Here is a 25,858-nt window from a genome sequence, read left to right as displayed (position 1 = left end):
ACGCATTACACAGTATGTCACGCACATTCATGTCCAAATTAACATGATATATAAATAATAATTAAATCAAATAAATCTTATGGCAAAGTGCTCTCACGTGTTTCACTGGTCACACTTCCATCTATAGATACTTTACCCAGATAGTATATTGTATCTCTTATTCTTTTGATGGTTAAGTAGCATTGGTTAAAAGCTCTAGTCAGTAACCAGAGCCGTTGAACATGACTTTCATTTCATCTCTAATACTCGTATGTTTATTTTTAAACCAGTTTTGCCACTTACTTTAGCGAGTTTCTGCATTATACTTTGGAGGTATTCTGAGCCTTGCAAGAAAATCACTTTATCATCATAAATCGGATACTCTAAATATATATAAATCTTATATCAGTCCAGTTGCTTAATCTTCAAGGGAATGGTGATTGCAATATTATATTATTATAATCATTACGTTATATTATGTAATATGACTAATTTTCGTAAATTGTATCAAGATTGCTCCAAATAAATTGTACTCGCTAATATAGGTATGTTTTGGTTAGTTTTTATTCAAGACTAATTAATTAAAATATAGTAGAACCCCAATATAACGGACTAATACGGGTAATAAGATGTCCGTTAAAGATGAAAGTCCGTTATATTAAAGTAGATTAAAATGTATAAAAAAATTTGAATGTTAAATTAATTCATTTCCGCTTGTCCATATTTTAAGGATATGATTACGATTATGTAATTTACAATCGAACTTATTGAATGGAGGAATAAATGCATCCATTCATCTTGAGTAAACAAATCAAACTGCTGTGCAGCTGTGTGAATTAGCGACCAGCGTTGCAAACTTCAATGATACGTTTGGTCTACGAGCAGGACGACGTTATGACTCAAATTCGAGTGCATTCGAGAGAAGTATGGCGTGATTATCATGCGCAGTACATCGTTTACAAGCGGTGCTATTTCAGTTAACCATTAATCTCATAGACTATAGATACATCTAGACGCCACCCGTTGCATTGCTAAATGAAGCTGCGTGTCATGCGTTTGGTTTGTGGGCTAACGAACGCATTCGTCTACAAATTTTCGAGACCATAGACCATTTCGGTAGTGCTCGCCCAAAGTGCTCGCACTAGACGCTCAGGATTAAAATATAATTTTCTATTTTTTACGTTATATAGTATTTTTAAGCGGTCAAAATGCAACTATTAGGTAAAAATATCCATAATTTAAGTTATTTTAAAGAAAGACTAGGTCACTGATATTAAAATATATAATAATATACAAATAACTTATCACGAACATGTATCAACAACACACAGAACGATCTTTCCTACTTAATTAACTAAAAATATTTACCACTGACTTTATGTTTAACACAAAAAATAGCAATTTAGCAACACGAGCTACGGCGCTACGTGAAGCGATTCACCACGATTTGTCGGCGATAGTTTTGGAAACTAACTTAAACATATGTAGACCTTTTATCTTACTCTAGCGCGTGTCGCAGAGATTAAAAGGGTGGCGAATACTTTCTCACTCGCACTCATGCATCGTTTTTGTTCAGGCCTTGATTAATCTATAATATTCATATCTAAATAATACACTTAACAAGAAACACACAGAAGAAAATATGTATAAATAGATATACAATAATATAATAGAAAATAGAAAGTAGATTATAAATACAATCATATCGTATAGGAATATTAATTACGTTGTTTCAACATTAAATTATTTAAAACCAATAAATACATATCATTCATACGTACATAATATTATACTCTACAGTGAAATGTTCAACGAAGAACTCGTCATTTGATTAAATGTTATACGAACACATGTTTCACGTACTGTGGCTTACGAAGAAGTATCTCACGATGAACTGCATACGTACAACTTACGTGTAACCATTAATACCATCAGGGTTTTGGCGTAATTAAATATAATTATAATTAATACATTTATATAATTATCGTTAGCCGGGGTTAAACCCCTACTGCATGATGGCGTTCATCAGTTTCTTCCACTCTTTTCAGTTCCTAGTCCTTCACTGCCATGTACATTCACTAAACTATATGTGCTCGTCTATCCAACAGGTTATAAGGTATCTGTGTGGTTGTTAAATTTTCTTTAAGTACCACTATATGACGGCATATATTTATATACTTATATATTATATATTTACAGTCCCACAATTGCCGCGTGGCTTAAGCATCGGTATATAGCGTCGTTGGCCCCAGGTTCGAATCCTGGGACTGGCAAGTACACATATTGTTTTTCAATTTGTGTTTTAATCAGAGTATGGACCTAATAAGTTGAGCGAGTGGCTGACATCTATTTCTCGTAAAAACAAAATCTGTTCATACAAACCTACATCCTGTGGAGGCCCATACGATCTTATTAGGATCGGACATCGTCGAAAGAAAGAGAAGAATATTATATAAATCCTAAGCGAAGTTACTAAAAAACTACAAATAAAATCAATTTTGTACTTCTTTCGAAACAATCAGACTTTTACCATATGTCAGTGTTGTTTTTTCGTTTTTTTTTTATAAATCAAATCAGTTTTGCATTTTTTTTTGTTGGGAAAAGTACGACTTTTAACTTTGTGATATATTATTATATTTTATGACGCGGCTCCGACATGATTTATTCCATCCTACCATTTTCACATTTTCCCCGACAACAATTCTTTTGCTTATTTTTATTTTCCTGCCTCCTCGCCTCAGATTTTTCCATGGAAAGTCGTCGAAAATTCCACGATGATCTATGCCACCCACCTGACTTAACTAGAGAACAGCTTTAAGCACTCCGCGAATATGCGAGCTTCTCAAACTGTACAGGTATAATATTATATCGTGATACTAGGGCTTATGATAGTTTACGTCGCATGACAACAACTGAACATAGTCTCGAATCGAGGCGTAAGTAATTGATAACTGGCACTTACTTTTCAAACAAACACAGTTATTTCGGTATTGATTAATATAATTATACAATATACACGGCTATGATTTATTTGAAGTTATACTTCTTTTGGGGCGTTTGGTAGAGATTGAAACTGATAGCTTCGCACGCACACCGTTACGAAAGTGCGCGACAGTATGAAGTTAGCTGCGAATCAGTCAGCTGTATACAAACGCAAGTTTGATAGCAGAATTGTTCCGTTGCTAGGCAACGAATTTATTATTGTCGGCCATTTGCAATTCCTTACATAAACAAACGATTAAACGTGAGAATGACAGCTTTTACTTAAAAAATAAAAACAACGAGAAATAATTACATAATATAAGTTAAATTGTATAGAAATAAACCAACAGCGCTCCAATAAGCGGCCCTTTTTCTTAAGTGTATAATTTAACAAGTTAATTAACAGCTAGTCGAAAAATCTAGGTTATCACAATTTTTGTTTTGTTACGCCAAACAATTATACCTTCTAACGCACGTACATAAGTACACACACCGATTTTTTTTTTTACTTATTTCAATAGTTGGTTGAATATTACAAATTCTCTCGTCCCGAAAAAAATAAGCTTAGGTAAGTTTTATTTTAAATGGAATCTTATTCGTAAGAACGGAGGACAACTTTACAGACCTTTTTCATCTATCTGTAACAATGTCTAAAATCGTCACAAGGCGTCGGGTAAAAACGCGCCAATTTCAAACAAAATCAAACTGGCTCTGGTTTGGTCCCTACTTATTTAAACCAAAGACCATTTGTGTTAATTTAAAATAATATTATGATGTGGGGGCACTTTTGATAAATTATTATGAATTAAATACAAATTCCATAGTCTCATATTATATTAAGTCGAAACACAATACATAAATAAATATCCTCATCTATAACGGTGACTTATTTACGATTGGTTTACTTATAAAGTTTTACTTAATTTTAATACAAATTTCACATATTCATTCTACTTTTCGACATTTTATAGGGTTGCTGTTTTGGAAATTTGTTATGGTTTATGTATATATATATATACTATATTTAATTTTATTGTGTTAACTGTCAATTCATGGTGGAACTTTACATTTTTTTTTAGTATTTATTCCACTTTTATAATAAATAAATCTGGATCGGTTTCGTCCGCCTCAGAGGAACAGTTTAAATGAATAATATTTATAATACAGGTATTTACCAAAACAAATTTAAAAGGCGACACAAATAATCTACCAATAGGTACATGAAAAAATGAAAATGAACAATTTTGCGTTTTAATAAATAAATCAATAATATATACTACTTAAATGTTTTTCATCCAAAATATGCATAAAATATGTATGTGTTCATATTATATGCATATTCAGATAATTTCATAATATCACAATAAGGCCCTCCTCCCACGGCGCAACTTAAATCTGACAGAACTGGTTTGTGAAGGAAGTATCTTATCTATGAATGTTATGCTTCGCACACGGCGCTACTGAAACCACTTGAAATAATAATCACATAACCTCAAACTGTCAAACTGAACCATCAGCTGTTTTGTACAAAAACCGACAACACGCACGCTGCTGCGTTTATTCGAATAGAATTAGGTTATTTCAATTTTGCTTATCTTGTACTTTTTACGTTTTGGGATGTTAATAATTTTTATAGCATGACACATGTTCGCAGTGCGACCAATTTTGGTAAGAAAATATGATTTTTCACCGAATCTAATGATGTTGGTACCACTGTTTTACGGTGACTGGAAACTTCAGAGACCGCGCGACTAGCATGTCGCGTCTCTTCGCGACCGTTTTGAAGCTGAGAGATTCCAGTCTCGCCGTCAGCGAGCCGCCATTGAAATACATTAGCTAGATACTGGCTGGGATTTTAGTTTCAGTTCCGTCAGACTGCAGTTGCGCCGTGGGAGGATGGCCTAAAACGTGTATTGAGGTGTCATCTATATAATTATTACGTCATGCCAAAATATGGTTAAGGGGGTGTGATATAATCTGATAAAGGCAATGTAGTAATTTTAAAAAATATGACGTAATTTAAATGGGTGGTAAAAGATTTTGTGACGAAGTGTGATAATGTGAAGAGTCTTTCAAAAGGTACCGAAACTTGTGTGACGCTCCCTAATATTCATCTTAAAATTTGCTATACACAATAAGTATATACTTCTGCTGATATCATTTTTTCTAATTCACGAGTTTATAATAAATATAAAATCCGGTGGTGAGTGTGTACTAAAATAATATACTAAAATTACTTGCAGCTTTGGTTGAGGAACCATTATTCAAAACATTAAATAAGTCAGAATTGGTAATGATCATAGAATATGATCTATAGGTTAAGTTGTGTGTTGAATTTTAATATTTTTAGTAAATAAAAAAATATTTTATATTAGAAAGCTCACCTGTTATTATCTGAGAAGCTCTGGAAAAGGTTTTCCTTTACCACAGGCTTCATGCTTTAAGCCTTCCACAGGCTGTATATTGTGATCAATTTGGGAGAACCCTTTTAGTTTTTGTATTGTTAGCATAGTTTATAATAAAAAAAATCGAAATAAAAAGCGATTGTCCCCGAAAAATATGGTAAAATCTGGCGGGCCGGGGCCTATTTCGTTTATATTTTTTAAATTTCCATTATTTTGTTTAAATTTTGCCTCGCTGAATGGATTTCATCGATGACTTTTGGGATTCTTTTTTTTTTTATTATTCTGTTGGTTTTGTTCTTTTAAATTATATTTAAACGATATGCTTTAGGAAAAAAATTCGAGTGTAAGCTTTTAGAATTATTATTGGTAAATACTTTCAGTATCTAAAGCTTATATTTTTTATAGCTACGTTTGATCATAGCAGCTATGAAAGCCTGAAGACCTTTCACGTCGTCTCAAGTTTTGATTATAAACCGCAACAAAAAACACTATTGTGACGTTACCGGTTCAGGTAGTCCACTGCGGACCTTGGCACCGTCAACACTCTCACTACTAGATCCTCAACCTATGTTCATTCTTATCATTTTTTTGTTCTTCACTACCACGTAACCTTAATATAATAACGTCAATCCAGGATACATTAAGACGACCGTTCAACCAATCTTAAAACTTTGTCAGTCATACATTTGTCATTGAACTAAGACTAGAATGTGTAGATATTGTTTGTTAGTTCTTATAATTCTATGAAACCCTGGAGGGACCAAGTCATAATAGATAATATATATAGATGCCATTAAATCATATATAACTTTTGATATTTTATAGACAGAATAATATTTTGTATCTAGTATAGTTTGGTTTAGGCAGGGTTTAATTAATTTAAACAAATTAAATCAAATTTATTTATTTTACATATAGTGAACATAACAAATTATAAATTCAAAGCGTTCACGACATGACATAAAATAAGTGTTATAAATTTTTAAAATAAAAATACAGAGAGATGTGAGTTAATAATACCTACAATAAGTAATAAAATAAGAAACAATAGAAGAAAAGAAATAAAATAAAATGAAATAAAACTAACAATACGTGTAATATGTATTCTTAACTCAAACAAAACAAATAAGAATGAATGAAAAAGTGTGCACAATTTTGTCAAATAGTCCAAAGTATACCAAAACTATAAACTATTGTGGTTTGGTTTAGGCAAGGTTTAATTGATTTTCAAAAATTAACCAACACCATCTGTAAATACCTAATTATTGTAGTACTATTTCAATGAAAACAAATACGTATGACTAACAAAGTTTAATGTGCACTATTTATGTCAGATCTTAACAGCCTACCTCCACTTTTTATTGTTATTATACTCGTGTTTGGCTCTTCAGAATCAAAAGTTTTCCAACCCTTGTCTTAGCTTATGACGTAATATTATTTCAATTAAACTAAAATGACTTTACAGGTTTATGTTGATTTATTCTACAATGCTAGACATCTTCTTACTACCTTATCATATGACAGTAGACATATGTTATCTCAAGTTTTTGTTATGTTATGTTTTTGACAATTTACCATGCGTTTACATGCTGTAATAGTGTCACACTCAACAGTGTGCGGTTCCTGTATATGGTTGTTATCTAAGTGTATTTGACATCTCCAGTTATTGGAGGCTTCAGATAAAGAAAAGCAATTCATACCCCGCGGCGACTTGCCAAAGTTTCCTTTACTGCGATACTACATTATCTTTGCGCGGGTGTGAAGTATAATATAACTTGTGGATATTTTATTAAGGGTCACGTATAGGGGTTACATTACCGGTATACTAAAACCGGGATTCTAATATTAATCGATAACGAAATAACGGTTTAAAAAAAATCAAAAATACCGGTATTTTCGGTAGGTATTTAAAAAAGAAAAAACTCAATGCAGTTACTTAGAGAAACGTTTGATTTAGTTGTTTTAAGTGACTATCAAGTGTCACTTGTCGCTTTGGGAACAAAATTTCACTGTACGAAATTCATCAAAATGCTTTTTTACCAGTCAACACAAACATGGTCCCCTCCAAACCAACCCGCCCCACACCACACTCGGTCTTAATCGAGCATATCGCGAGGCCAAATCACGTTTGGATCGAAAGCATCAGCAGTCGTTTACGCCTGGAAATGTCTCAGGAGCAGATACCCAAGACTGAAATCGCCACACTCTCAAGTGAGCTTTGACTGAATTTACTGAAAGACGTAATTTAATAAACAGTCTCATGGAGAAACAGAAATAAATGAATTTAATGATATATTATATGATACACAAAACAAAGCTAAAACAATACAAACAAGACTATGTGAAGAGATCTTCACGTCTGCAATAAGATGCCGCAAATTATACCAGTTAGTCGTGGATTTTAGAAGTTTTCGAGCTCATTTAAGGTTGAGTTAAAACTGAATTGAAAAGCTATTTTAATTCTATGTAAATCAAACTTTATTAATATTACGCATGGCATTCTCAGCCATTTAGTTAAAGTGGATACCTATAAAACAATATCCATTAGAGAGAAGTTTGAAACAATGAGCGATAAAGATACATTGCATTCCAGGCGTTTATATTGATAAAAAAAACTTCTCGACCATGTCCGATCCTAGTAAGATCATATGCGCCTCCACAGGTTGGAGATTTTTCCCTTTATGAGAAAGCCACTTGGTCAACCTATTAGGTCCATACTCTGACTCATACACAAATTGAAAAACAATATGTGTACTTATCAGACGGATCGCGGGCGCGGCCGTCGTGAATGTTGATAAGAACAATGGTGCGATAACGCAAATCTTTATCAAATACATTCCCAGTCATTCATTGTGCATGCTTATTAATACTTTATAATAATTACAAGATAAAAAGAACTTTTCATATACAACGTTTTTAAATTTTGTGTTCAATTTTTATGCTCAAAATGCTCAAACTTGTACTTGATATAAAGTAAATAAAAAACAAAGAAACAAACAAATATATAATACTGAAATGTCATTTTGATGTCCATAGTAACGCACGTATATATTAATAATTTAGTTGCTAGGACCACCCACTTAGCAACCAATAATAGTGGATTGGACTACGGATTTCTTCCGAAATAACTTAATACAAAACAGAATTAACTGAAAATGAATTCAATTCTACTTAAAGATGGTTAAAAGTATTGAAAGAATGCATTGGCATCGTGTTCTGATATATTCTAAAAGTTTCAAATGTCTAGCTAGTCGGGAAGTTAGTTAAAAATCGATTGCAAGATTTGTACTGGATAAACAACCACCGGACAAATAAGAATACGAGCCAATAAAAACGTTGTAAAAATACAAAGATAGGCTCAGAGTTGCGGGGCTATAACAATGTATTCGTACAACTTTTTACGTACAATTTACCGGACACATTTATTTGAAATATTTAATTCCGCCCAGCAAGTAAAAAAAATAGAGGAAGCTAACCTATACTATTTATTTCCAATACGACGTAAGAATTTTATTTCACCCGCAGACAAAATAAATAATCCGAAACACAAATCCAATTTTTTTGAATTCCATGGTCACTATAGTAACAAAATAATGTTTCAATTAAGGAATCCAAGTAAAAAAATTCCGTTCGATTTTGATTTTTCTCTTTTTTTAAAGTTTGATTCCGCCCGTGGCAATAATTTAATTTAATTAAAGCTATTTTAGAATCCCTTTCACAGACGCCCGGTTATAGGTAGGTTCGCCGTTACATCGTGATAACGGAAGCCGAGGAGAAAGTGGGCGCCATTGACTCTGCAATTTAGTAGCGTCGGTATGGGGGAAAGATGTGGTGACCATTGTGTCCGGCCGTGATAATATTTAATTCAACTTTTTGTTTTAACTATCAATAAATAAGATGACTTCAAGTTTTTATAATTTTGTTCTTTTCATTGAGTTGTGAATAAGATATAAAATTCTTTATTACGTATTACCCGATCTGTTGCAATGATTGTGACAGTGGCGATGGCTCCATAGTAGGCGATTATTTGAAACCTACCTTCTAAAAAAAATAGATAGAAAGTATTTAAATTTAAATAAAAAAATGTGCGGGAACCAATTGAATATATCGTTAGAATAGTAAATAATTAATATATAAAAAATATATATATAAATGAGAGCCATCTATCGTCAGAATAATGTAAAATAAATAAATAATAAGTGACAAAGCAACGCCTCTAGCGAGTGTTGAAATATCAATTCACTCGAGATGAATTTGCCGAGCTTATTGTATGAACTGCGTCTCAAGGGCATTGGGGTAGTCTGGTTTTATCCATACGAATCTATAAGTTTATAAGGCAAAGCTTATCTCTGGATATATTTAGTGTCGAGTACTGTCGCTTTGGGGCTTTATTCAAATAATAATTAATAATGCGATAATTAAAAAAAAATCTATGGGTTCAACCCGTCATATAATGATGGAATATCTATATTTAAAAATAATTAATAATTTTATCTCGTGATTATTATTTATCAGTTAATTCAGTCATAGACTAGCATATATATTATTATTTTTTGTTTAGTTGTTTGCCATATTGGGCTGTTGATGATATATGATAATATATTTGAATGCGTATGTTACGTGTTAAGGTAAAGGACAATACATAATTTATATTCATTGCTCAATTCTATATCGTCAGTGAGCTATTGAAATTTCATCGTTTTAGTGTGACGTTGACATTAGTGTGTACTTATTCATCAGCAGTAATATCGTATTATCGTCTTATTTTCTGTGAGTATACTTGACAAGTTTTCGTTTTTCTTTGATCTCCACAGCCTACCTCTTTCCAAAAGTCACCCTTCGCCACTGGATTGTGGTAACAGATTAGCTCAAAGGCATTAGGTTCCGCCTCCGCTCACATGTGCCACTCATTATCAATGTTGTCATGTTGACGTTTGCTTTTATAACGCTAGTCGCTTTATTTTATCAATTACAATATTTAATAGACAATAATAATATTTAATAAGTGGTTTGTTCTTCCAGGCTGCAGAACTAACCTGACCAATTAGAATAGCAATAACTTTGTTCAACCAGATCGCTTCACTTTTTTATATACTTCACTTGAGTGAAGAAAGTTTTTGTAGATATGTTTTATATATTTATTTAAGAAAACAAAACATTGTGGACATAAAGAATCTAAATTCAAGACGTGCACAACATGAGATTTACATTATAACAATAATATGACCCTCACAAGAGAGAAGAAGAAAATATATTTTAAAATAATAATAATAATAAATTAAAAAAATATTTAAGTACAATTGTATACAGAAAAATAAAATTTCGAATACAAAATACATAGCATGTCACCGAAAATGTCTACGTCTTTGAGGAGCGCATTGACTAGTCTTGCACCCCTCACTAATGGTGCCTGATAGGCTGGCTTTACACGAGGAAACGGTTCCGATCCAGAATAAATCATGGCTGCGAACACGTAGGTAATTGACAGGCGCATGTTAATCCAAATTCATAAGGACACCATAATTGGAAACCATCCCTCGCGATAATAGGCAAAGGTGTTTCAAGAGCAGAAGAGACCTACGAGATTCAAGAGAGTGAAAGTAAGCATGCCTTGTAGTAAGGCAGTCGGAAAATAATCATTTGACGTAATATTCTTAAAGTATGATATATTTGACACATTCTGGTTACTTCATTGTAGTTTTAATTAGTCTTTTTTGTAATATATCCGTATGTATATAATATTACTTATATTTTGTTTTTGTCGCGTTGTGAATGTCTTGAGCTACTTGTAATATTTACTCTAATTTTAATTAATAAAATGAATGAATGAGTATCTTCAGGGGTGACAGTAGGTGATACCTTTTTCAAGAGCCTTGTAAATCTATCCAAGCGGTAAATCGTCCTTAGTTCACCCGTTTCGGCCCAAGTAAAACAGGGCCACCCTTAGGAGTGACCCAATTCTCGTGGCGTTTGCGCTGAATGGGTATAGGAAGTAGGAACCATTCACTGGGAATAATTTCATGGAGTCAATGCGTTTTGATTTCGTTTTTAATGTATCAATTAAAATACGGAAAGAAGATTGACTCGGTTAAATTTAATTAGTTTTAGCAAAATATATATCAGAAAGGGTCATTCGTATTATCCAAGTGATTGAATTAATAATTTTTACAAATTGCGCAATCAGTAATCTGGAAAATAGGTCAACGCTTTTTCTACGTTCTGAATTTATTTGAAAGATTTATACGGTGCAAGCGGCCAACTTTTAGTTACGCTCCGCAATTAAAATAGAATATGTAAATTTATACTAACTAATTATATTGTGTTCGTTTGTTACAATATAACTCAAAAATTACTTAACCCTTAAATAAATTATGTAAACCCTTTAATGTAGGTACACATTACTTTTCTAATCGATCACATTTAATGTTTGATAATATTTTATAATTTAACAGTGGCACCTGTGAATAAAAACTATAACTATTTTAAAATAATAATACTATCGACCGAAGTTACTTGATGGAATTTGAATTTGGATTAAAATTTTGTACTATTACATTTGAGTCGTTTTTTGCGACCCGGGTTTCGTCAAAAAAAAATTAAAAGGGGCCTCAGAAAGTTTGAAGAGTTAAAACAGAATTAATAATTGAAATTAAAATTTGAAAAAATGCGTATTTTTCACAAACTGATTAGAATGTCATTTCGTTATCGTTGTAGCGTAATACCCCGTTTACGTGGATGGATTTACTGTTGACAGTAAAAAAATGTATGGGTAAATATGTATTATCCTGCAGTTGGCATGAATGCATGCATGAATCAAAAAAGTTTGGAAGCTTCTGAATTTTCATGCGACTTTGTTCGATCTGCGCCTGCGCAGTAAAACGACAATGGTTTACCTGCCGGTAAAAAAACGAACTACGAACGAATTTTCAGATTCACAGATTTTAACTACCTGTCAAATAGTACCGTAAAATGACAACATCGCGTCTCGTTCACTCTTAAAGAATGAATTGGAGAAACGGTCAGCACTTTTACGTGTAAGAGTTATTATCACGATAGTTTAAAATGCGCACTATTGCCGCCAGTAAATCCATCCACGTATACAGGCGCTATAAGTCAATGCGTTGAGCTGCTGTGTAACAAAATGCGCCATTGATTCAAACATATCTATAATAAAATGAATTTTATTTTACCACGTTTTTATTAGCTCGTATTCTTGTTTGTCCGGTACAATTTTTTTCTTGTTTGTCCAAGATTTTTAACTAACTTCCCGACTAGCTAGACATTTGAAACTTTTAGAATATATCAGAACACGACGACAATGCATTCTTTTAATACTTTTAGCCATCTTTAAGTAGAATTGAATTCATTTTCAGTTAATTCTGTTTTGTATGTTTCGGAAAAAATTCGTTAAAAGTAATATTTACTACTCACCATTATTGGTTGCTAAGTGGGTCCTAGCAAGTAAATTATTAATATATACGTGCGTTACTATGGAAATCAATATGAAATGTGAAAATGACATTTCCGTATTCTATAATATTTATTCAGTATTTCTGTCAAGTACAATAAAAAGTTTTTATTAATACATAGAATTGTCATGTTTATATGATTCAACAGAAAATTTAAAAACATGGTATATAAAAAGTTCTTTTTATCTTGTAATTTTCAATTAATTATTCCGGAAAAAGAAACACTTTTATATAAAAGAAATCTACTACCTAAATGATAGTAAAAAGGATATGGAAGAGTGGAGATTATGGTAACAGGTTGTTTTACATACATATTTAGAGTCATATGAAAGAAAACATAGTATTTATTTTAATTTAAAATTTATTAGGTTGGTATAAAGAGTTTTTTTTTTCAGATATATTATGACAAAAAAACATGAAACAACAAAATAACACAAAGGCGGGAAAATTCTGTGGCAATTATTATGTATTTAAAAAAAAAGAAAAGCATTTTTGCAGCCCCGAGTATAATTCTAGTCATTTCATTTCTAGATAAGCAAAAAAAATCATGTCACTTAGTGTGTAGGTTATTTGTTTTTTTGATTAAAAAAAAATTCATTGGTTGGGTTGCCGCAAGCGAGCCGTAGAGGTGGCCATAATACGAAACAATTTCACATGCATGAGTGCTACGTTCTAGCATAATTTATAAAGTTATTATAAAAAATATAAGTGTCTACGTATATTTGACGGTTCCCGTATATATCTCGCAGTATAGTTTTATTATTATTAGAAATAACGAACACTTTATAATATTAAGTTATAATTTTATCAGTAGGTAGTTATTGCACATATATTGTAACACACCCAATACCCTGCTGGGATTTTCTTTTACGCAAATGACGCAACCGATTGATCAGAAGATTTAAAAAGGGGTCTTAAAACACTTCAAACTATTAATACAAACAGTCTAGACGACTGGCGAAAAATACTGGATCTGATAATAAAAACTGTTAAGTTAGCAATACTGAACCTCAACACAACTATAAAAGGGCGCTACACGTTTGTTATGCATGGAAGTATGTGGGGGGTGGTGCGGCGACGATTTTTCTTTGGTGCAATATTAAACATGTCAGAAGATTTAAAAGGGGGGCTCGAAACTGTTCAAACCGGTCATATAATTATTAAATTATACTAAAATCTTTAAAAAAATACGTATTTCTCAAAAATTTGGTGGGTATAAAATATTACCCACATTACACTCAAACATATACATACATGTACAAGTACGTAAACAGTTAATATACCATAAACATATTAAAATCTACAAGCCCTTATTATATTATATTCTACTAATATTCATCGTTTTATATAAAATAAATATCTCTTTAAAAAAACGTATTTCCAAAACACAAGAATAAAATACCTAATATCTATATTTTTGATTTTGTTAAAATTGTGGACGATGGCAAAATGGTGAAAAGTACCTGCCAGATGGAAATAGACGATCGATAACTAGAAAAAAATGCTAGAATAGTCATGCTTACGCGACTTTTATTTTATTTTATTCTCCGTATTTTACTGAATTTTAATATATAAATAAATAAACAATATGCAATTTTCTTTGAAAAACCGTGATTGATCCTGCATCCCATGGTTGTATAGACGGTCCAGCACCTTGACTACAGTGCGTGCTGTAAATATTCAAATCAAACTAGACACAAATAACATAGCAAACAGACTTAATAGCAGATAGTTAAAACCGCCTTTGGTAGGTAATATTTTTAAATACACAATAAGCTTTCTAAAATTCGCTTAGTTTACCCATACATTTTTTAATAGTATTTGTGAAGTCATCAGCGTGTTTGTTTAAATTTTGATGCATGAAATAGGCTGCAACAATCGACAGGTTTCTATAATTCGAAGAGATGCTATTGTCGAATTTAAGTAAACACGTAAGTTAATATTATTCTTTCTACTACTAATTATATTTTAGTGATAGATAATTATTTCTTGTAATTAAATGATTTCTTTGCTAAACAATGTAAACATTAAATGTTTAATATGTAATTAACTATTTCTTTTATTCAACGAATAATTCACAAGATTTAAGAATGTACCATTCTAATTATTGAACATACATAATTTTGAAAAACACTTTCTGAGAAAATATATTATAACCAATAGAAAAAATCTTTTTTGAAAAAAGTAAGCCACCCCGGCAGGGAATCGAACCCCGAATAAAAGAAATAGTTAATTATAAATTATTAGCATGTTGAAGTAAGTTACATCATAAAAAAATTTGGAGAAATCCACGACGTCGGTTAGTAATTATTGAAGTAATAGGTATCTACTTTGATTCAATAAACAAAAATCGATTGCCATAGTAGCTTGATTTGGAAGAGCGCTGATAGATGTTGGGCGCGAGTGGGTATTAAAAGTGGCCAATAGTTAAAATTTGTCGCAATTAGTATGTCACTACATACTACATAGAGGTAATGCGCGGATGGGGCGTAAACCCGGGAGATGCAGGATTCGATTCCCTGCCGGGGTGGTTTACTTTTTTCAAAAAAGATTTTTTTCTATTGGTTATAATATATTTTCTCAGAAAGTTTTTTTCAAAATTAGGTATGTTCAAATGTTTAATAATTATCATTATTAATTATAAATGACTCTTCGCCGCCAATATATATTATGCACTATGCAATATGTATCTTTTGTTTGTGGCATTCTCTTTTTTATTTATTATTGACACTACGGATACCAGGCGATTTAAAAATCTCTTGTTCTAATTATTTTTAATTTCTCTAGATGATAACGATATAAACAATGAAAGTCAAGCATTTTCTTTTTAAATTAAAATTACATCACAACATTTTAATATATCTAGTCAATATACACTTTTTTGCAATAGTGAACATACTCAATCTATTCTTTTGTTCTATATAATAATACTAATAACATAAGTAGAAGCGACATTCTAAATAAAACCATCCTTCAGTGGGGAATATCAGAATTCGATCAATAGTCTATGGTCCGTGTACGAAATTTGGATTTGGACCAATGATAAACCGTTACACGTCCAATCCTCAATATTTATTTATTTTACAACCCAACGTCCTGCGTAATGCGTCCTGCGTCCTGCGTCCAACGTAATGAAAACAAATACGAATGACTGAGAAAGTTTAGTGTGCACTATTTATTTCGAATCTTATAACAGCCTACCTCCACTCTTTGCCACTGCAATATATATTAGTATTCAAATCGACACGTTTCTAGCTATGAATATTGTTCTCTATATTGCTTTGCTAATGATTAAATCATTAAGAGCATCGACAAGAATATTGAATTATCAGCGTATCTTGTTTAAAAAATGGACTTCCAACAACATTTTATAGCATTTTTATTTTAAATTGAGAACGTTATTTTCAAAGTATTCTGCCATTTTGAGTCAATTTCAAAAATCTGTCACAATCATTTTTAGGTAACTATACTACAATATCATTATGACTCCGGCTCTTAAATATCTACCAATATATTTATAAAAGAATCGATTGATTCCAGGTTATATTTACTCGTAAAGTCTAAGTTCGCTACTTAGCATTGGATCCACCAATATTGAGCTTCACTTTTGTAGAACGAGGAAAGGGTCTAGTTACTATAATTGATTTCTTTTGCTTCTTGAATGACATGTCCACATTGTACAATATTGCAGATAATCCGATATAAGCCTCTTACAATACTATGATGAATATGGTACTATCAACAAATTTAATGTATAGTGTTTTTGAACGAATTATTTACTGGTGAAAAATAAAGCGATAGTAGGTACCTAATGGAAATTTTAAAATTTTGTATATTTATAGTCTATATACCTATAAGTCGATAATTTAGTATTTGGAGTTAACAACGGATTATGTGTATATAAATATATATCGTCACCTCAAGTCACCCAGCAAAAAATAATAAAAAAAATTGGAAAGCCTCAGAAATAATCATATTAGAAAAACTCTTGAAACATATATGGCGTCAGACAGAAGTCAAACCTGTATCCATCTGACACCGACCAATGTACTTATAGCTAGTGCAAATACATTAAGACTTATTGAATGAAAATTGATCATAAATCGCATTGTGTAAGGGAAATGTATTAAATGTTTCTCTTTATTCTCTATAATAAACGTAAAATACATTTATAAATATATTATGTTATTTTTGTGTTCATATAACTGCGCTACTCTGTGATATTCAGAGTAGGTAGCGAATAGGTACTTTTATCGTATCGTATATTTGTTTTTGGTTTGTCCTCAATATTTCGGGCTCATGAAATCCGTTGACCAAGATGAAAATACAGAATTCAAAGACAGGGCTTTCCCACAATACATAAAAAAAATAGTATCGATTCTACAAGTAGTAAAATAACGAAATATAAAGTAGAAACGATTTTTATAACAATCATAAAGGTCAGAAATGTTTTACGGCCAATAACAACCCGTAGATTTTAGTTTCGGCGGGCGTATATGAAATAAACTGTCACGGATGTCTAAAAAAGTATATTTGCCAAACTTTGCAAACAATTAAGAAGAGTATGAGAACTACAAGTCAACGCATCGAAGTTAATGGCCCCACTAAACCACATCCGGTCTTAATCGGGCGTATCACAAAACCCTACGTTTGGTGTGAAGCATCATTTTTATTTTTATGACTGGGAATGTCTCAGGAGCAGTTACCCAAGATTAAGATCGCCATGCACTAAAATATGCTTTGACTGAATTTACATGAACTTAATTTAAGGTACCCATGGGAAAGATGAGCACGTAGAGGCAATATTAAAAATTGTAGTAAGTAACAAATTAAAGTTAATACAAAACTGCCGAACATTCTAAGTAAATAGATCTTCACCGCCGCAAAGTTAGGTCAACGCGGCTAAAACCAAAGCGTTGGAGCAGAGCTCGGAGCAGGACTACGGAGCAGTGTAGCAATGGGGTTTTACCCGGAGCAGGAGTGGAGCCAAAGCAGCGAAAATGTGTAGTGCTCCACTGCTCCGGATGTTTTTTTATGTTAAATTTTCGTCCTAAAATCCAATGAAAAAATATTATATTTGACACTCTGCAACACCCGAGTGATAAATAAAAATCTCACTTTTTTGACATATGAGGCAGATAATGAAAAACGATTTGCTGTCGGTAATTTTGTTTAGTAGAGTTCATAATGAAAATGACGAACAATAAACCTTATTTTAAAATTATTTTTTTACCTTTGTATACAATATAATATAATACATAGAGCGGAGCAACTCAAAAAAGGGTCCGCTCTAACCCTCTGGTTAAAACATTACAGAATATCAGCGATTACCGAGCACTACATAATATTAATATGTAGGCAAAAATAACCAACCGTGCAAGTCTCAAGCAATATAAGTAATCTGTCTGCTAATTAACTTAGCAATATACTAATTGTATAATTTTACAAGTATACTTACGGAATGTATGGAATATTCCAGTATATTTTTTTAGTATATTTTTCCCGTTGGACTTTCCGTTATAAATGATATTGGATGGATATGAAACAAACGGGAGGCAATTGAGATTTATTCATCCAAAAAATCGTTCGTTTTTATAAATCTCGCGCGTATGCAATATTTCCAGCAGAGAATTTTTCGTTCGTGAAATGACTCGTGTATTTTCTCCATAGGTTTTTTTTTTCATTTCTTTTTACTCTCGATGTAATATTTATGAAACGAATAAGGACCTCGTCTCGTTTTATGCGTGCTTTTGATAAAAACGTATTTACATGATTGCTAATTTTTTATACTCGTAGGTACTTTAAGTTAATAATATATAATGGGTAAGTGGGTAAAATTATTTTAAAATATTCTTCTTCTTCTACAGGTGTGCAATAAGATCTTCGGAAATGCGTCAGCCCTCGCCAAACACAAGCTGACCCACAGTGACGAGAGGAAGTATGTCTGCTCAATGTGTGCCAAAGCTTTCAAACGACAGGACCATCTGTAAGTAAACCTACTGTTATAATCAGTTTTTTTAAAAATAGGGTGTTTTACTAGTACCTACTTAGTACATCAACTAGTACAGACTCTTTGGTACGCGCGCGCGGTTTTCTTAAATATTTAATGAGAAAAAATCTTAATTAAAGACATTCACAACATAACATTTAGAATAAAAAGTGTAAATCAACTTAATAAAGAAAAAAACTTCATAGCAAAAGAAATAAAATTTAAAAAAAAACAATAAAAATACAAATTAAGCAATAAAATAAAATTTAAAAAACAAAATACATAATTCATCGCTAAAAATGAGGAGTGCATTGACCATCCCCACAGCCCTCGCTATTGGTGCCTGGTGAGCCTGACATTAGGAAACAGCTTTCACCCAAAATAGGTCATGGCGACTACGCATGTAATTGACGGGTGTATAAAAATTCAAATATTCCAGAATATCGGGATTAGATACTATACCACGTGAAAGCAGGTAAAATGCTTTAAGAGCAGAAGTGACCTACGAGCTTCAAGATAATGAAAGGCGAGCATGCCTCGAAGAAAGTTAGTCGGAAAATACTCGTTTGAGAAATTGTCAAAAGAAAAATAATTATAAACATTTAAATAAAGATGTCGAAGAAATCTCTTCTGAATACGCTCTAAAAGTCTAAAAAAGGCTGATAGGAAACCTTATAAGGACTCCAGATAATGGACCCCATATTCAAGAATACTCCGTACTGACGACACAATATAGAGCGTATTTAAAATATTTCACTATTCGAAAAATAAAACAAGACAATATTCGTACATTGGACGTGAACCCACATCCATAGCAATCTATGTCGTGAGCTTCACCGCTTAAGCTACTTGTGAAATTAATTAATATGCATAATAATTAACATAAATTTATCAATTTAGCATATATTTAGCAATGATGATAGTAAGATTGTTTCAATTCCGCTAATATTGGCGACCATCTTTTGTAATTTTAAATCAAGGTATTAAGAATAACAAGTTAATGGCATCAAGGATGTTTTTGTAGGGGTAGAAATATTTGTTTTTCTACAGGTATTAAGTGGTGATTTGAGATAATCGGTCTGTCTTCAGATTACAATACGAATTAATTCTTGACTGGGCATGGTGGCTTTGCTGGCAAATCTTCAGCCATGAACTTATTGATTGGCATAAATGTCTTTGTGGCTATGATTCGTAAGATGCTATCCACTTTACGATACAGCCATAAACTCAGATGTCACCATTGAAAAAAGTGACATCATACTACGAGCGAGAGAATACTATCTATTATTTGGCCTAACTGGTGTTTTTCCTTTCTTTTCTTTTACTTTTTCTGTGACTTTTTGAACATCAATTCAATAAGCATATCTGAGTGTGTGATACTAATAACCGTGATCTTGGGCAGTTGCTCCTAGAAGATTATCATATTTAAATAACTGCAGAATATGCTTCACATCACCTTTTGTGTATCACGATATTATGCCCGATTAAAACCAGCGGTCTTATTCCAGCCTCCCGCGAGTTCACGGGCTACGATATAATTCCCGCTAGATGACGTCACCGACGTGCAAGATTATCGCGAATGGTTTCTCGCCACAATAATTATTAAACTCGTGCAACGTGACGTCATCTAACGCGAATTGTATCACAGCATGTGGTAGATTGGAATAAGACCGCAGGCATTATTCTTCAATAATATTTCCTTAAGACTTTAATATTTTAACCGAAATATACCATTTTCTTAGCTATTTACGCTTTTTTTACATTATTCCTTTTCACATTACACGGCGACGGCTAAAAAGCGAAACGGCGCCGTATAGCAGCCGTCCATTTCTACTGTATTCACGGCGCTCGGACGGCCACTGATGACTCAGTAGTGTACGTGACCTAATGCACGCTTTCACGTTAGACGTTTGCAAATCGATAACACTCAACCACAAACTGAGCTTGTGACGGAATAAACCGTATAGTGTGAAAAGAGTGTGAGCTTGTTGCCGATTCGGATTTTTACCAATCGATTTTTTTCCGTACAGTTAAAACCGTATATGATTTGAGTTGCCCATTCTGTAAATGGAGCCGCGGTTTGCGCACGGCCGCCTTCCATGACACTATAAACGTGTCAGAATGAAAAGATTTTAGTGCCACACTTCCTTGTCCCGAAGCGATGCTGCACGGGACTGATGTAGCAACCATGCACCTTAGTGCTTAAAGGAAGAGTTTTAGAAAATCAAAAGAATGTTGAGTCATTTATCTTTAATGACTTGAAGTGTCTTACGTACCCGTTGAAAGTGATGAATCTAATGAGGGATCAGAATTATTCCGTCCTCCATATGACGCAGCAAATTTTAAAAATGCATCAAAGTTGGCATTAGTTGATATCAAGTCGGCGTGGCCAATCGGGCTCGTGTGTGGACGGACCCTAGCAAACAGTTCCGCTCGGTTGGATCCCATCAACGGGCAGTCCTAGACGTGTTTAGCGTCTTGATGGTCGTGCCCGTAAATGCATTCTGACCCATGTCCTATCAAACGAAAACCATGCAGCTTGGCTGTGAAGTCATCGTGTGAAATAAGAGTTAAGGTACCAAATTATTAGTATGAGTTAATACGATACCCTTTAAATTTACACATATAATGCTAGATCGACGATACTTCTCTTAATGAGATATAGTAAAATATGTTAAATGACTCTGCCTTAGAGTCTACGCCCTCTACGCCGTAGCCGTAGATTCTACGACGTAGACAGTTTCTAATAACGATAATAACCAACGAAATAAATAACATATTTTTATAGAAAAATATAATAACGATTCTTTGGCAAAGCGGCGGTAACATCGAGTTGGAAACATTAGCAATCTGACATCTACGCCAGTGGTGCACAAGCTACGGCTCACGGACAAATTAAAATTAACGAATAAAAAATCGTATCATTGTAATTTTAGAATTAGGCGTTAGTTGTGGAGGTGAGTTGGAAATACTGTCACCAGTTTGTGTACTCAAGTTTCGGATGAAACTACCCATTCTAAGTATTTGTGGCCCAATAAACTTATTCCAAAAAACTTGTGATGATATCATCGCGAGTCGCTGTTCTGTGCACTCGCCAGTTGGTAGACTTTCAACACTATTGACATTAAATGCGCACGAACGAAATAACACTTGAATATAGGTATATTTTAATTTATTAGTCTATTGCGTTCGAATGTATGAATAATAATTGGTCATAAATTTATGTGTCGCAGCACAGTGGTGAGATGACGCACAGGCTTAGGTTTCTTATATACCACTCAAAAGACGCTTGAAATTTTAAAAAAACAAAGTTATTCATTTCTGTTAACAATAACATTGTAACCTAACAGAAAAACAACCCATACATTTTGTGTTTAAAATTTTATAATAAATGGGAATTTTCGACAAGCGGAGCTCAGCGTATTTTAGCGATTATATTGAAGCCGATACACAGTCTGAGTTCCCTGAGTCGATACGTATTTTAAAATACTAATAATATGGAGTTGGTTTTAGTTTCAGTTGAGTATGAAACTTTTGTCGCATACGCACGCCAAACGATCTATATAGTATTCCAAATACTAGTAAGTATTTTGGAACAAGTTTATTTACTAAGTATTTTTTTATACTGATAGTAAGTATATTTAGTCTTCAAAATCGACCAGTTTTCCATCTCTAGTTAGTTGTCACACATCAAAGAGCCACAATACAGAGATTCAATTTAAGGAAATTATGTCGGTACTGTGATGGCAGACTGTTATAAGCAGTTTTTTTTTACTCTTTAAGTTTTCTTTCATAATAATATGTTTCAAAGTGTACATTATTTGACGTGCAACTTTATTGGTTAAGAAGTAATGTTAAAAAATATCTCCAGCTGACCAAATGTGAAAAAACTTGATATAGCAAAAATATGTATTTGCTTAAAGTGTAAGTTAAGAATAAAACTTCAATATTTTTAAAACAAATTTTTACTTTTTTTTATTTTTAAAATAACATTTTATGTTAATTCCGCTTATTTTGATATAAAATACTTTAACATAATATCTTATAATCTAAATTATCAGAGTGATTTCATAATTTTGTTTTTGCTCTGCTGTAAAATTGTGTAAACAGCAGTTATGACCGTTTCCCATCACAGATCCCACGCCGATGTATTTTAAAAATAACTAAAATTCTGCATAAAACTGATCGTTATTAAATCATAAACCGAAATTAACTTCAATACTTTGTTTCATGGCAACTGGCTTTTCCAGTTTTATATCACACATTCCATGCTAAGAATACGCCAGGCATGGCCCCCACATCCTGAAGCGGGCCCCCAGGCTAGGATCTTTGGCCGTCCCCCTACCTATCGCTTAGGATAAAGGCAGTGTAACGCTCTAGTTATATTAATATATTTAGTGTTTTTTTTTGTATATTTTATTACCTACATCCATTTGAATTATGGAGTTGTCGGTTATCGATACACAATTAAAAATTGCGTTGTCCAACCACATAATTTTTTTTACTATTAGAGCAAATTTATGATGTGTGTTTATCTCACTTATTTTGTCGACTTGCTACGCCGGGCCCCAGGCTAGAGCCCTGTCAGCCCCCCCCCCCCCCCCTTGTGGGGGCCATGACGCCTGGCGTGTGGCTATTAGATACTTATACATTCACTGCTGACTAGTTAATTACCACATTTAATTATCATGCTAATTGCATAGACCATCATATCTGTAGGTAATGGAAATTATGATTTTGTCTTACCCATAATGTAGGGAAACGTAAAGGGTGGGAAAATGCGTAGGCTGAAAGAGTTGCTCAATGTCTAAGGCGGTGGTGATATGATACGACTGCCCTAGGGAATGAATATATCAATACCGGTATTTCGGTATTTCATATTGAATACCGGTTTTAATACCGGTATTCATCAAAACATATTACATATTACATAAACATAAAAAAAGACGTACCTATCAATAAATATAACTATTTAAATCAATTTAAACCAATACTTTACAGCATCAATTATAAACCGTGGCACAGGAAAATCTATATGAATATTGGATATACTATAAACGTTGGATCAATAGTTAGAGAATAATTATTGGAAATATTTGCCACGAGTGTTTTCTTTTTCGAAAATTATGTTAATTCAAAATAAGAGTATTTAACTTTTGTTGGTTTTAGTCAACATATTTGCGTTTTGGAACCATACAACATATACACTAAATTTAATATAAGTATAATATACCTAGTAATTAATTAAAAAAATACATTCAATTCATTTTATGAGAACATAAAATGGAAGATTTTTTAATACCGAAAATACCGGTATTTTTGATTTTTTTAACTGGTATTTCGGTATCAATTAATAATTATTAAATACCGGTATTTCAATCCCTAGAATGGCCCACAATAGGGAGATTATTTGCAATTTGGTTATCAGTCTTTGATAAAAGACGAAGGTAAAATGGTTATGTGTAACTGGTCAAAGGCGTAGATATTAGTATTACTATATAATATTATTATAGTTACTAACTTCTAATATAACGACGTTGAGTCTTATATAGATTTCGTTATTTTTAAACTTTCACAATCCCTCTTAGTAAATACATCAATCTTGAATAATCTGTCATTGTCTCACGGATAATTTTTACTTTCAAAGTGAGAATAATTACCGAAAAGGTTACCGCGAACGAAAAATCGATTATTCACTCTTTCATAGCCCCACTTTTTTAATATTTCACCTCAAACACACAGATGTCGTTCCAACAATAAATCATAAATGTTATAATTATTATTCTATTTTAGTACGTTTTATCCTGAATCTTTAAATACTTATTTTTACACGAAGTAAGAATTTTTTTTTAATTCTTTATTTTTATTTTATAGTCTAAAAGTAATTAATCAATAATATCTTTATTATTCAAGTGTCTACATTATTAATGTCTTCAAAAGTGAGTCACCTCGGTAAGGGCTGAGGTCCAAGTACCATATTTGGTATTCCAGGTGCACAGCCTTAAGTGAGTTTTGCTTTCTCGGAATATGGGACCAGGTAAAAAAATTATATACTCCTTCTAGGTCATTTTAGAGATTTATGACACTTTTTAATTAAAATTGAACATTAATACTTATCTGCGTTGCAGCCAACTCATTGTTATTAAGACCATCAGAAGCCAGTGTCATGTCGTTCGATAAATATAACAATATGCCGTAACTCCCCAATTTGGATAAATTAACATATTTGTCGAGGAATTTTAATAACCATTTCTTTTATTCAACGAATAGAGAATGTAACATTATATATATATTGAACATACATAACTTTAAAACACTTTAGATGTATACCTACTAAAAAATCACATTTAAAAAAAATACAACGTCCGACGGGATTTGAACCTGTATATCCACTGGTATCGCCAATATGCTTTAATGAGTTTTAGTATACGTATCTTTGTAAAATATCAGAAAGCTTTAATGAATAGTTTTCTTTTAAACAAAAAAAATCAAATTGTCATTTATTCTATACTAGCTGACCCGGCGAACTTCGTACCGCCTCAGAATCAAGAAATATTGTGTTAACTTATTAGCTGAATAATTTAATTCAGTTTTTATGAATACGCAAAATTAATTAAGTTCAATAAATGTGCAAAAATCAAATCAAAATGAAAAGTATTTTAATTACATTGAAATGAATGTAATTCACGTGGCAGCAAGGCATTTGCTTTATTGAAGCGAATAGATATGATTCGCGTAGCATTGTTGCACTACTTTCTGTTAAACTATTTGGTGGATGGCTTGCACTAGGGTCGATTCCCTTCATTGAAGTAACTTGTGCTATACGACATTTTTCGTTTTGTTGTCAGGTGCGAGAACGAACAAAGTGGATGGTTTGCCGACACGTTATCATGCTACGTACAATTGACCGTGAGAGAAACATTTATTTTCTAGATTCAGGCCACAAACACTCAATGATTGGCCTTGTGATTTGTTGATCGTGGTTAGCAATGATGTTTGGGAACACTTTGTTGATGAGGTCGTCCTTCGTTGAG

The 25,858-nt window shown here is 32.6% G+C and overlaps 1 protein-coding gene across 1 annotated transcript in view; it reads left to right on the top strand.

Moving 5' to 3' along the window:
- LOC147071610 (uncharacterized) overlaps positions 1 to 25,858 on the top strand; it is a 549,084-nt gene that overhangs the window by 445,034 nt on the left and 78,192 nt on the right. Inside the window, exon 7 of the mRNA XM_085947980.1 lies at positions 18,703 to 18,821. Within this exon, the coding sequence (XP_085804106.1) occupies positions 18,703 to 18,821 (119 nt within the window). The remainder of the gene's footprint in view (positions 1 to 18,702; positions 18,822 to 25,858) is intronic.

Source organism: Rhyacophila brunnea, unplaced genomic scaffold, assembly GCF_057557595.1.
Source record: "Rhyacophila brunnea isolate RB1 unplaced genomic scaffold, BYU_Rbru_1.0 scaffold_20, whole genome shotgun sequence".
Classification (NCBI taxonomy): Eukaryota; Metazoa; Arthropoda; class Insecta; order Trichoptera; family Rhyacophilidae; genus Rhyacophila; species Rhyacophila brunnea.
Note: the sequence above shows the minus strand (reverse complement) of the source record. Positions and strands in the feature narration are given on the sequence as shown.